The sequence below is a fragment of the Triturus cristatus genome, chromosome 3_1, assembly GCF_964204655.1.
Source record: "Triturus cristatus chromosome 3_1, aTriCri1.1, whole genome shotgun sequence".
Lineage (NCBI taxonomy): Eukaryota > Metazoa > Chordata > Amphibia > Caudata > Salamandridae > Triturus > Triturus cristatus.
Window position 1 is genome coordinate 245,674,806 of NC_140583.1, and position 12,362 is coordinate 245,687,167.

Below are 12,362 nucleotides of genomic sequence, written 5' to 3' on the forward strand. Positions count from 1 at the left end.
CAGTTAGCCATCTCTCTGCAGCAAAAAAACAGCGCTACACTGCCATTCCATCAGTGTGACAATAAAGTAAACAATCATTGGCACAGCAAACAGGTCTTCCATTTTAGGGAAAGTGTTTGCTAACAGTTAGGCAATGTTGTAAGTACCACTCCCAGCTATACTAGCAAAAAAATGCCATAGGTAAGCAACATCTTGGGCTACAATATTATGAATGCTGGTCTCGGCTGGTATAGACTTCTTTGCTGAACAGACTGCATGAGTAAAGATATACACTCAAAGAGTGTTATGAAAAGGAGTTTAATTGTAAGAGGTAAACATCAATAGATGCACTAAAAACTATTGCACAGTAGATACTTTTGACAAAGGGCTATATTTACATTACATATTTAAGAAGGCCTTTACTTTGTCTTTACTTTGGGAACTGAAAAACTATTAATAGAACATGTTCTAATGCAAGTAAAGAAAAACTAATGAGCATGCAAGGGAGATTTTTGGAACAGCACTTTCTTAAATGTCAGGCTAAAGGATTCAGAGAACATCCAATTCTTAACCCCTTCCATGCTGCGCAGATTCCGCCGCTGTGCTGACGGAATCTTGCGCGGGCGTGGTCATGACGGAACGGTTCCGTCATGAGCACAGCTCAACCGTGGCTCATGACGGAACCGTTCCGTCATGAGCACCGAAGGGGTTAAACAAAAAGCTGTAAGTCAACAATTAAAATGTTGTTGTGTCAGCAAAGTAAATAGATCAACAAAAACACACTGGGTCTCAATTACAAGCTACCCAAACCTTATGGGAACACAAAAATGTAAACAGCAGCAAAATACCATGGGCTTGATGGACAGCCCATCTAAGCAATGGCAGGCCGTGAAAAACACATGAAAGCCAATGGCTGAAGGGGTCTGATACAAATCTGAATCTCACATAGGAGGGGGTCTGATATGGGCACCTGACTCCTATCTGCCATTTGGTTTGGAATGTATCAATGGTTTATGACCACAATTGTGGTCGCAAACCATTGATTAGATGCCAACACCTCAATATCTGAGTCGCAAAGGAGAAGCTGTGCCCAACCTGCCTATTTAATTAGACAGTCAGATGGAAACTTTATGGGATACCTGCATGTCAGAAATACAGTCAGGCATAAATACTGTGTCCTAAATATAGTTTATAAAATTATCGTTCCATTAGGTGTACATTTTCTGCTTTTAACTCCTATAGAGTCATATTTTTCCAAATTGTATTTAGGTTGCAATCTTTTTTTTAATTTTTACGTCAGATTTTATGACTACAATATTCCAGTAAGCTTTGTCAAAGGTGGACAGACCCAATGTAGTGTGGTACGGTCAAAATGAAGCAATGTTTGGGAACCCACGAAGTGGGTTAAAAGGCCCCTCACACACCAACCTGGTTGGTGTCATGCTTCATCATTGGGGCCCCAACCGGGTGGCCGAATGCCCCCCGGTTGTGCTGCGACGCCTGAGTACAGCGGAGCTGGTGTGGTGCAAAAATGTGATGTGGTGATGATTAAAAACAAATATCGCTGAGAATCCTTGCCATTAGAAGATTTATTATTGGCGGCTCAGGATATAGACTAAAAAGATATGTGATGCAACTAATGGAGAAATAATTATCTGCTAGTTGACTGTGTAGTGGGTCTACATGTTTCAGCTCACGTATAAAAATAGTAAGGAGCTTTCGTCAGGACCAGTGTATAGTGAGTGGCAAAAGGTGATGTGCCACGTGGTGAAAAAATATTAAAAATGTTAGTTACCTACACACTCGCTAAGGTGTGTGGACACAGTGTCAACACAATTGCGGACACTGCATCCGGGACTTCGGGAGGCCACAGTAGGTGCCAGGCGATGGTAGCTTCACAACCAAAATTGTTGTAAGGAGCGCCCCCCTCCCGCTTCCTGCATAGCGCTTTCACTCAGCCATAGTGTTTGCGCCGCAGTGTCCGCAATTGTGTTGACACTGTGTCCACACACCTTAGCGAGTGTGTAGGTAACTAACATTTTTAATATTTTTTCACCACGTGGCACATCACCTTTTGCCACTCACTATACACTGGTCCTGACGAAAGCTCCTTACTATTTTTATACGTGAGCTGAAACATGTAGACCCACTACACAGTCAACTAGCAGATAATTATTTCTCCATTAGTTGCATCACATATCTTTTTAGTCTATATCCTGAGCCGCCAATAATAAATCTTCTAATGTCAAGGATTCTCAGCGATATTTGTTTTTAATCATCACCACATCACATTTTTGCACCACACCAGCTCCGCTGTAGTCAGGCGTCGCAGCACAACCGGGGGGCATTCGGCCACCCGGTTGGGGCCCCAATGATGAAGCATGACACCAACCAGGTTGGTGTGTGAGGGGCCTTTTAACCCACTTCGTGGGTTCCCAAACATTGCTTCATTTTGACCGTACCACACTACATTGGGTCTGTCCACCTTTGACAAAGCTTATTTACATCCAGGGGATACGGACACAACCCCCCTTTTTTTCCCTAGCTCTCCCATTGTTCTTTACATTACTACAATATTCCAGTATCACATCTACTTTTGCGATAGATTGACACCAACCCTCTTGTGTCTTATTCCATACAGCCACCTTCTTTCAGGTTTTGAAACCAAAGGAAAGAGAACCCAACCTATCCTCTCCAGTACAAGATTTTAGAATTAGTACCAAGTCATCTAATTTTAGACTCCAGACTGCAGTAAAGAGAGACCAATAAAAAGTGGGTATATCAAAATATAGATGTTTTATGACTCACAGTACCATAGAGTAAGGGAGAATCCATTTTTCATCAGAATGTAATGGAGAAAGTTGGTATCAAGAAGTCGAGCCTACAGCCACACAACTGGGAATCATTAGTTTTGAAAGCGGATTATTAACATGCTTATCAGTTGTCAGTGAGTTGAGGGGATCTTGATAGGTTTTTACTCTCAAATGCATTAGGGTTGGGATGGTTCCTGGGAGATTCCTCTGGTGATAAAGAGTAATTCAAATATGCGTTATTGGACTCTGATACTCTATTAATACGGGCCTTAGTCCCCCTCTATTTTAATGTATATATCACACCTTTGGCCTCCATTATTGAAGCCTTCGGAATTCAGGTTATCTCCCATGCGGATGACACACAACTTATTTTTTCTCTAGGGTATATTCTTGCAATAGGGCAAGAGACTTTCAAGTGCTGTAGATTGAAGGTGGTCGAGTGGATGAACCAGAACAGTCTGCGATGCAACTCTTCTAAGAAGGTGATCTTCCTTTTTGGACACAATGCTACAGGCTGGTCTTATGATTGGTGGCCATCTGAACTAGGCAAACAATCTTGGAGTAAAATTTGATGACAGCTTTCCCTTTGTCCCCACTTCACTTCCCTGGCTGGGAAACGTTTTAGTGTGGCTATTATCTCCAGACTGGGCTAGGCAAATGCTTTATGTTTGGGTCTTTTCGCCTATATGTTTAAACATTTGCAGGTAGTTCAAAATGCCACCTCTAGTTTGATATTGGGGTCTTTTGACATCACTCAATAGTCTCAAAGAATTACACCGCCTCCTCATTGAGTAGCAGATCGATTTTTAATGAACTGGTTCTTTCTTTTCACTCCTTTCATGGGGAGGCTCCAAAGTATCTTTGTAGGAGGCTCTGTCCCTCTGTACCTGCTCGCCCCCTTAGGTCAAAGGAGGTATTGCTGCTGACAACCCTCAGATTTCCTCTTAAGTCTAGCGGTGGTCGGTCTATCACTTATGTGTCTACCAAGGCACAAAATGAGTAGCCTCTCTTTCTTCGAAGAACCTCTACTGAATCTCATTTCCAAAAACAACTTCAGCTGTGGCTTTTTTGACAGTAAGTTTTAATGCGGCTGGTTTGTGTTTCTTGCTTATAAAGCCGGGGGGCCGGAGTTTGGCAGCTGTGTGCTTTATTGTTGCTATTGTATCTTGTATTATGGAAGAGCAGCGAGCGCCTTAATCGCAGTGCAGAACAGCTCTGGCTGGTTTTGTTATATAAAATAGATCAGACAGGATTTGACCCGAACTAAAAATTTCAAACTGTTTTTATATATTTTTATAATAGATGTATTATGATTTTTCGATTTTCAAAGAAGGAAAATTGGGATTCAGTTGAGGCAAAATACATTTGCTAAATATTTCAAGACATAAGCATAATTAAAAGTGTCAAGTGAACTTGCTCCTTTTTTTAGGAAAATTTACTCATTATGTTTAAAAACCTTCTTCCGCACATAAAAGTTGTAAGCAAAATTTGTGTCAAATTATTTTTGCAAAAGCTTCACATTAATCTTCCTCACGATTTGCTCTGCTGCTACATATTTTATATAACATTATATAATGTGCACTGTAGACATTCTATTTTCTCTATTTCCTATTTCATTATGATCTAAAGTGTATTCCTTCTGTTTCTTGCACCAGTGCAGTGTTTAGGTGACATTTACCAATGATCACCCTGTTTGCTCAATTGTGCTTGATATACCTAAAGACTCACCTTGATTTCTCCAGGCTTCCTATGTCGTAATTCTTCTATTTCCTGCAGAAAGAAATAAAGACAGGAAAGACCGCTTTTAGGACATTCGCACTCAGAACTTCCTACATCAATTAGAGGCACCAGACATATAAGAAGAGGCAATCCTGTCTGTTCCTGTATAATGTGACTCTTTGTTTTCTTATTACTTCACAACAGTATACCAGAACCAGCCTTTCTCCTGTGTTTTTCTGATCCTTCCTTTGCAGAAGTCTATTACTACAACATGGCTTAAGAACAACATTCTTAGAAAAGTAACTACTTTGTAACTCAAACTGACTGTGTGAACGAAGTAGGACTCTGTGCTTGTCAAGTAAGGTGAATATTACTTGGTTATTTATGGCTCTCATTGAATGCCTTTATGTTTATTTCAGTTTCTAAATCTGGCAACTCACTACGACTAGCAACAGTTGATAACAAAACTCGCTACCCAATATGGCTTCATCATAAAGGCCTTTGAGGCCCTGCTGGCTGAGCTCTCTGAGAGCCTGTCAGTGCAGCACTGCTTGTCTGCTTTGACTGAAAGCAAAGATACAGCTGCAGGGGGGTGGAAGGAAAGCAGGGAAGATGGAGGAGTTTGGTTAAGGATGGCAGATAAGGTATTTAAGTTTATGATCTGTGTCAGGCAGGAGAGGCTGTGTAATGTATGGCTCCCCCATGATTCCTCTGCCTCTGTGTAGCAGTTAAAAGTAGGGGCAGATGATTTTGGGTGCTGTACGTAAAATAAAATTATAGATGGGTAAAGGTGGATTATGGGGGTGTTTTCCACCAGGGGGTTCTGAATGAGATATGATTAACAGATCCTTTTCTCTACAGGGAGTTACTTTTAATATCCCTGGATTGACAAAGACAAAGTCATCTTTAATGTTCTATCTGACTTTTCATGACTGAAAAAGTTCAAGTCTTGTTTCTTGTTTACGATGTTATGGAAACCAACCTTCAGCATTTAATCCTCCTCAGGCCTCTCAGCTGTACATATCCTATGCAAAACCACAAGAACCTGTTTCCCCTTCTACTTTGGCTAGGTGAGTAAATGGGTCATGTCTGAAAACGGCATTGACTTTTACCTTTTTTCCGCCTATTCTGTCAGGAAGGCTACAGCGTCCAAAGCATGTATTTCAGCTGGTTGCTTGGAGGACATTCCTAAAGCTGCTGATTTACCATTAGAGCTTTCTATTTCAAACCAATTGCTCATCTTTCATGCAATGCAGTTTTGCATCGTTAAACCTGTTGCAATCAAGCCCATAGTCTTGTAACAGAATGGAAATGTCCCAACTAAAGTGACAGGGGGTTTCTATTGAAGGTAAGCAGGTGAAGATTATCCCTCCCACCCCCTCCCTGTTATCACAAATGTGTCCTTTTCAGTTTGAATTCAATAGATTGTCACATCAGAGAGGAGGTTCTAACAGTTATCTGTCCTGTGGCTCTCTGTTTTCAAAGTCAGAATTTTTTAATGATCATTCCCTTCAAATTTCAGCAAAGTGTTTGATTTCAAGCAACTTCTTGCAAGTTGATGAGGATTATCTTTTGGCTGCAAAGAAGAGGAGGTTTGCTACTCTGCAGAAGTGGTCAGATGCCCACTGATTGGTGGATTGACTCTGAAGTCACTGGAACACTAGAATGCTGACCTCAGTTATTATGTATTGTGTTAGGTTTTCTTCAGTCATTTTATGTACACTTTTTTATCTTTGATGCAGGAGATTTAGTAATAAAAAAAGAGTTGTCATAATCTTTGCCTCTGTGGCTTTACAAGAATGCAAAGCTCCAGTCACAGTTTACTGGGGGAGATTTCCGCGGTCTCCCAGTTAGGTAACTTTATCTGTGCTTGTGCTCTCACCTGCATGTGCATTCAGAATTTCAAAGGCTACTGTTGGGATGACCTAACTGCACCCTCTCATTGACAAAAGAGCTCCTAATTATAAAGGTTGCAAAAGAAGGCATGGGGCTAGTAAAGATATTTATAAGGGTCTCACATACAGTCACATGATAGCAATATAAGCTTGAATTTAATAGAAATTTGTAGGCAAGCAAAGGTTAAGTAAAGATCGTTATGCAGAACGATCCCCAATTATCCTTAGCCTTGCTCCTTCATTGCCTCTCCTATCTCCACCCCCCTTTTGATTTTGATTTTGCTGCCCAGTATAAATGGCTTAACCCACCACCTTGCTCCGTCGCTCACGTGTACATAGAAAGAAGTTATTAGAAGGATACTGATTTCAATCAAGTACTGCTTTGACAATATGTGACCGGTGCATGGCCTGAAGACTTGCAGTGTTTTTGAATACTGCCGCTGCTTCTCACCTCCTTCAGAGTCCAGATCATCTCCTCTTTTTCCTGAGTGGCCTGTCTCTCCTTTACAAGCTGTTGCTGGAGGTGGTCCAGTTCCTCCGATCGGCCATCAGATCCCAAACTAAAGAGTAAACATGATGGAAAACCCTCTATGAGAACGGAACGTCTTTTAGAACAGCAATCAAGCTCAGTGGGACACCAGCCGCCACGTCTAGGTAGGAGATATCTGCTCAGAATGGTCTTATCTGCATGCCTGGGAACTCACTAGTCTTTTAAAGGTAAACCATGACAAAGTAGTGGAGTCACACTTGTCTTATAATAGTATACCATGACAAAGTAGTGGAGTCACACTAGTCCTATAATAGTATACCATGACAAAGTAGGCAGAGCCCCTAGTGTTATGTCGGTATACCTTGGCAAAGTAGAGAGTTCACACTAGTCTTACTGTGTACCATGGCAAAGCAGGTGAGTCACCTCATCTCAGAACGATATACCATGACAAAGTAGAATGTAACACTAATCTTATAACACTATACTATGACAAAGTAGGGAGCTCACACTAGCATTATAAAGATATACCAAGACAAAGTGGGGGGTTTCACTAATGTTATAATGGTATACCATGACAAAGTAGAGAGCTCACACTAGTCTTACAATGGCATACCGTAACAGTGTAGGGAGGTCACACTAGTTTTATCACCATATACCATGTCAAAGTAGGTGGGCTACTAGGCTTATGGCGGTATACCATGACAAAGTAGAGAGTTCACACTATCCTTACAGAATAACATGAGAAAGTAGGTGGATCACCTAGTCTTATAACGGTATAGTGTGACAATGTAGGGATGTCACACTAGTCTTATAATGGTTTACCATGGCAAATTAGGCAGGGGACCTAGTCTTATGACAGTATACCTTGACAAAGTAGGGAGCTCACATTAGACTTACTGCATATTGTGATAAAGTAAGTGAGTCACCTAGTCTTAGAATGGTATACCATACCAAAATAGGGGCTCACACTAGCCCTATAATGGTATAACATGACAAAGTAGAGAGGTCACACAAGACTTATAATGATATGTCAGTGTAATGTATGGAGGTTACACTAGTCTTATAACAATATACCAAGACAAAGTGGGTGGGACCCACCAGTCTTATACTGGTATACCGGGAAAAAGTAAGTAAGCCACCAACTTTTCTATAGGTATATCAAAACAAAGAAGAAACGACCACGATATTCATAAAGAAAGCAGAACGTTCGTACAGATTACAGTGGTACAGATTATAGCATAATGCTTTCAATTTACCAAGCTAAATGCAATATAGAACAGCATTCAATAATTACAACTGGGGTTTTAACAATCTTAGATCCCACTGCAGTAGAGGACACAGGGGGGTTGCCCCTAGTTAACAATAGTATAGCTCAGCTTTCATCTTCATGCCATGCATGATGTGAAACAACACAGATGTTTTGGAAGTGACTCTGTGAAATAAAAACACTAGGATCTAACTTGCTGTTTACAATTAGATTCCACATTGTGAGCGTCTCAATGTACACTGGTCATACACAACATACAATATGTACCTTGAGCCACAGTCCCCTTATTGCCCCAGCTTGACAATCACTAGACATTTGTATTTTACAAAAGATGTGTTTGCCTGGAAGTCAAAACCAGTTACGTACCTCTACCCTTTCAGGTGATAGCAAATTGGATTTGGTGACGGGTGTAGTACAGAACCACAAGCCCATCTTTACCGTATCATTTATCGGTCTCTGTAACTAACAAGTTGCTCAAAACATTGAAGGACTCTATCAGTGAATAGACAGGAGTAGTAAAAGTTTTTAACAATACACTGATATTTCCTATCTAACCACAACAACTAACAGCATGACATCCATTGTAGGGCTTGAGAGAAATCAAGTCAGATGTAGGGCAGATTCACCCCTGGAGTGTCACTAGGTACCTTGTGTACCCTTCACCAAAAAATGTCCAGAGTTCCTTCAATGATCCACCATGCTTGCATACTGTTTCTTTATTTGTCCACTGAGCAAATACATCACCTGGGCACTGATAAGGTGTCCTATCACAGTATGAGGGAGTGGTAAATGGCACGGAGCCCTCTCTCCATTGGCACCTCAAGAATATTCAGTCTTGGATCAAGTGATATCAATTGTGGGTCACTTAGAAAGAAAACCATACCTCTCCTTCCTTCCCAGCCTCCACTACCAGTCACTCTGCCTTTTGCTGTGAAACCACACAGCCACTGGTATAAACATGAGGGTCAAAGGCATACACATACACAAGTGTTTCTGTTGTATAAACAACACACTCAAAAGAGCATGGATGATGCATTTCTGCATATTCCTAGATTGAATTACCCTGATGGTCTACTATCTCAGCTCACTCTATCAACAAACAAATAAAACATCCTCACCCCAATAAATACCACAATGACTTACAACATCTCAAGTCTCACTCACTAGGAGTGAGCCATGCTTCTTAGAGCACTGCCTTACAATCTGAACATCCCTTTTGAATGCACTCTATGTCAGACTCTCCTTCCAACTAACCAAGAGGCTCCATATCATCCAGAAGACAGCGGCCAGACTGACACTCAACCTCCCACCCTGCACCCACACATCCACTCACTTCAAGGACCTCCACTGGCACTACATCCACAAGTGCACCCAATTCAAACCACTCACTCACACATACAAGGCACTGCACAACCTAGGCCCCACCTACCTGAACAACCACATCAGCAATCACATCCCTACCAGATATCCTTGATCTGCCAGCTGTCTGCATGCCTCCATTTGTGCATCAAGAGAGCCGGAGCCCGCTCCACAACTGTTTGTACCTACCTCCTAAAGCCTAGAACATACTTCTGATTCACAGTAGAACCATCAGTTCACTCCTAGAATTCTAGAAAAACCTGATAACTTGTCTCTTCCAATAGAGCCCAGCTAGGGCGGCACCTCTCTCCTCTCCGAAGTGCCAGGATACCCACCTGGGTGATATGATCCTCTACAATTAAACATAACATAACAATGGGGAGATATATCTAATATAGGTGGGCAATACTGAAAAAAGATAACTGCTTCTGAATTTTGATGGGGAAATGGGATGCCATCGAGAAGATGGATGATCCTGAATGAAATACCAACATTCAGGCAGCATACCTTCCTAAAGAGGATCCAGGAATGTTCTTGTCCAGTGCAGTTGCCCCAGGAATAGTCTGTAAAAGAGTATAAGATGCAATTAATACTCTACAGGAGAGATTTCAAAAGACCACGTAGGTACAATATGATCACTTAGGTCCATTAAGATCACTTGGCCACAGTAGGATCACATGGGTACAATAAGACTGCTTGGGTACAACAGGATAACTTGGTTATAATAAGACCACTTGCGTACAATAAAATAACTTGTGTACAACAAGATCACCTCAGGGCAATAAGGGCCAATTTAGTATCATAAGACCACTTGGGCACTATGTCGACTAACAATGGACAAATATATTAACGCAGGTAATGGGGTTAGCACATGTAAACATTGAGAAGCTAGTGACTTGTTCTCATAAGAATTGTTTTACTACTGACTAGTGACTAAGCAAAGTGTATCAATTTATTTAATAACGTATCAGAAGCTGCCAACTACCTGGGGCAAAGAATAATACCTCAGAGTGGGCACTGAAAAATAGCATAGAATTTTCCATTTGAAATGTAGAGCAATGCTTAATATTGCCCTTGGATAGATGCACCACTAGTCAAATCTTGAGCTACAATACAAACCAGTGGATTGATAGAAGTAACCAAAGAAATGTGAGTCGTAATAACTCTGTTTGATGCAATTCAAAATAGTTGGTTGTGAGAAGACTGTAAGAACTGTCATACGTTGCATGGAGTTGTCCTAAGTCATAACTTAGCCGAGTTCTTTTATTGCATATGAAATAGGATTGGCCGCACCGTTGAATTGAGAGTCAAAAACCAAACACCCTGAACTGACTATATTTCAAATAAAAAAAAATTATTTGCTGCAATGACAACTGTACATGTTGTTTTAATGGTCAGATGCAAAGGGGTGGGGGGCGAGATCTCACAATGGACATTTAAGTCAAAAGTGATTGAGGCAATGTATCTTTGAGCAGCTGCAGTTACATCCACAAAAAATTGAAAAAAATCAGGACATTGGAGCCAGTCTGGGACTGTATGATGAAAATGCTCTTGTTTTGTGTCATGACTAATATGTAAAATGGGTATTTCTTTTTCTGGACATTAATGAATAATAAAATAGAAGCGCACCTTGCTCATACTCGGGGTGATGTTTTAAATTTAAAAATATTGAAATGTTGATACAAAGATTCTGCCACAGTCATACAACCTATCATCATTCAATTAAGCAACAACAGAGACAATTTAATGGAAATTTAATTTAAATCCAGTCAGCCACCAACATCTCTAGAGAGATCTTCTCTATAGTTAAATTGTTAACCTTACTCTTTTCAGTTTCCTCTGCTATCTCGCCCTTGGATGAGAGATGCAATGATCTAATGAAGTGGCTCGATCTTCTTCTCTCAAAAAGTAGATAAAATCTATTCTCATTTCCAGCTGATGTGAAAGACTTCCCATGCATGAGGGTTTGGTTTAACACATATGATGACACCTTTGCACTTTTGAAATGTTATGTTATCGAGCTGGCTGAAATGGCTTCTTTATGCTCTTCTGTTAAATCTGGCTCTCCCTTAGACCCTGTGTCTCCATCTATTTTGAAGCAGGGTTCCGTGGTGATTTATCCAGTTTTATGTGACATTCTGAATTGTTCATTAGCCATGGGCTGTGTTCCCCAGAGTTGGAAACAGGCAATGGTAGTCCTATTATTAAAGAAACTTCTGCTCGATCACCTGAAGCCGTAGAACTATCGACCAATCTCCCTGTTACCTCATTTCTCTAAGATCACCAAGAAACACGTAAATCAGCAACTCTCCAACTCTACAGAAAGCAAACATTTGCTACATAGGACTCAGTTGGGTTTTCATTCATCTTAGAGCACTGAATCTGCTCTGCACCTGGCCACTGATTCGATGCGGTATATCTTGGACTCAGGTGACTGTAGCAGTGCTGCTTTTGACACAGTTTCTCATAAGTTCCTGTTAAAAAGACTGTGGGAAAGCGGTATCGGCAACAAGGCTCAGCTTTGGGCTGAATTTTTTTGCAAGGCAGAACATTTCAGGTTTCTCAAAAACCGTTTCACTCAAAAACATTTGCACTGCACCAAGGAGTAACTCCCTGAGTCCAACTCTTTTTAATGTTTATGTCCGCCCCTGGGCTGATGTCATTGAATGCTTCGACTTTACCATCATTTCATACACTGACGATACACAGCTGATTTTCACTCTTTCTCAAAATGGTAACAATGCTGCTTCCCAGTTGCATCTGTGCCTCTTGGAAGTAGCAAACTGGATGGGCAATAACTGTTAACCAACAAGAAGACCGAGGTACTGCTTCTGGACACT

General features: G+C 41.0%; 1 protein-coding gene across 2 annotated transcripts in view; it reads right to left on the bottom strand.

Moving 5' to 3' along the window:
* LOC146860022 (uncharacterized) overlaps window positions 1–12,362 on the bottom strand; it is a 269,057-nt gene that overhangs the window by 67,800 nt on the left and 188,895 nt on the right. For both annotated transcript variants that reach the window (XR_014978762.1, XM_085643785.1), the window contains exons 16-18: window positions 10,030–10,085; window positions 6,858–6,966; window positions 4,521–4,562 (exon numbers count right to left, since the gene is read on the bottom strand). Coding sequence is in view for 1 of the 2 variants with exons in the window: in XM_085643785.1 (XP_085499911.1) it covers window positions 4,521–4,562; window positions 6,858–6,966; window positions 10,030–10,085 (207 nt within the window). In the remaining variant the exon portion in view is untranslated. The remainder of the gene's footprint in view (window positions 1–4,520; window positions 4,563–6,857; window positions 6,967–10,029; window positions 10,086–12,362) is intronic.